This window comes from Olea europaea, chromosome 12 (assembly GCF_002742605.1).
Source record: "Olea europaea var. sylvestris chromosome 12, O_europaea_v1, whole genome shotgun sequence".
In the NCBI taxonomy this organism is placed as follows: domain Eukaryota; kingdom Viridiplantae; phylum Streptophyta; class Magnoliopsida; order Lamiales; family Oleaceae; genus Olea; species Olea europaea.
The window spans coordinates 6,377,595-6,378,027 of record NC_036248.1 but is presented as its reverse complement, the minus strand read 5'-3'; the positions used below and the strand labels follow the sequence as shown (position 1 = coordinate 6,378,027).

The window sequence follows — 433 nt, the reverse complement described above, 5'->3', positions numbered from 1 at the left end:
AGGCAAAAAGAGGGAGAGAAAAAGGAAAGACAAGGCACGACTGCATCTATTTATAATAGGGCAGTCTACAACGCCAAGTTAACAAACTTCAGCCCAACTAAATTTGTAATTGTAGCCAAGAAAAGAAATTAATAGATGGCATATCGGTACATAATCAATTGGTCAAGTTTGAATAAGCACCATGCTGATGGAAATATTTCACACGAAATAACCAACTGAAAACCAGAAGAATTTAACCTTAGAAAATATTAACTGAAGTATGTAAATACAAGAGGGAAAATGAAATGGAATGAAATTCTAGTATACATCCTGACTAAACACAACATAGACATGAGAACTGGAAAAAAAGACAATGTGTTTTTCCTCTTCCTTTTCTCCTGTTTCCTTCCTTCCCTTCTTGTTCATCATCATTTTTTTATTTTTATTTTTTTTG

At 33.0% G+C, this 433-nt stretch overlaps 1 protein-coding gene across 1 annotated transcript in view; it reads right to left on the bottom strand.

Moving 5' to 3' along the window:
• Window positions 1-128: 128 nt before the first annotated feature.
• LOC111406491 (ribosomal lysine N-methyltransferase 4-like) overlaps window positions 129-433 on the bottom strand; it is a 3,133-nt gene continuing 2,828 nt past the window's right edge. The window contains exon 10 of the mRNA XM_023035905.1: window positions 129-215. Within this exon, the coding sequence (XP_022891673.1) occupies window positions 129-215 (87 nt within the window). The remainder of the gene's footprint in view (window positions 216-433) is intronic.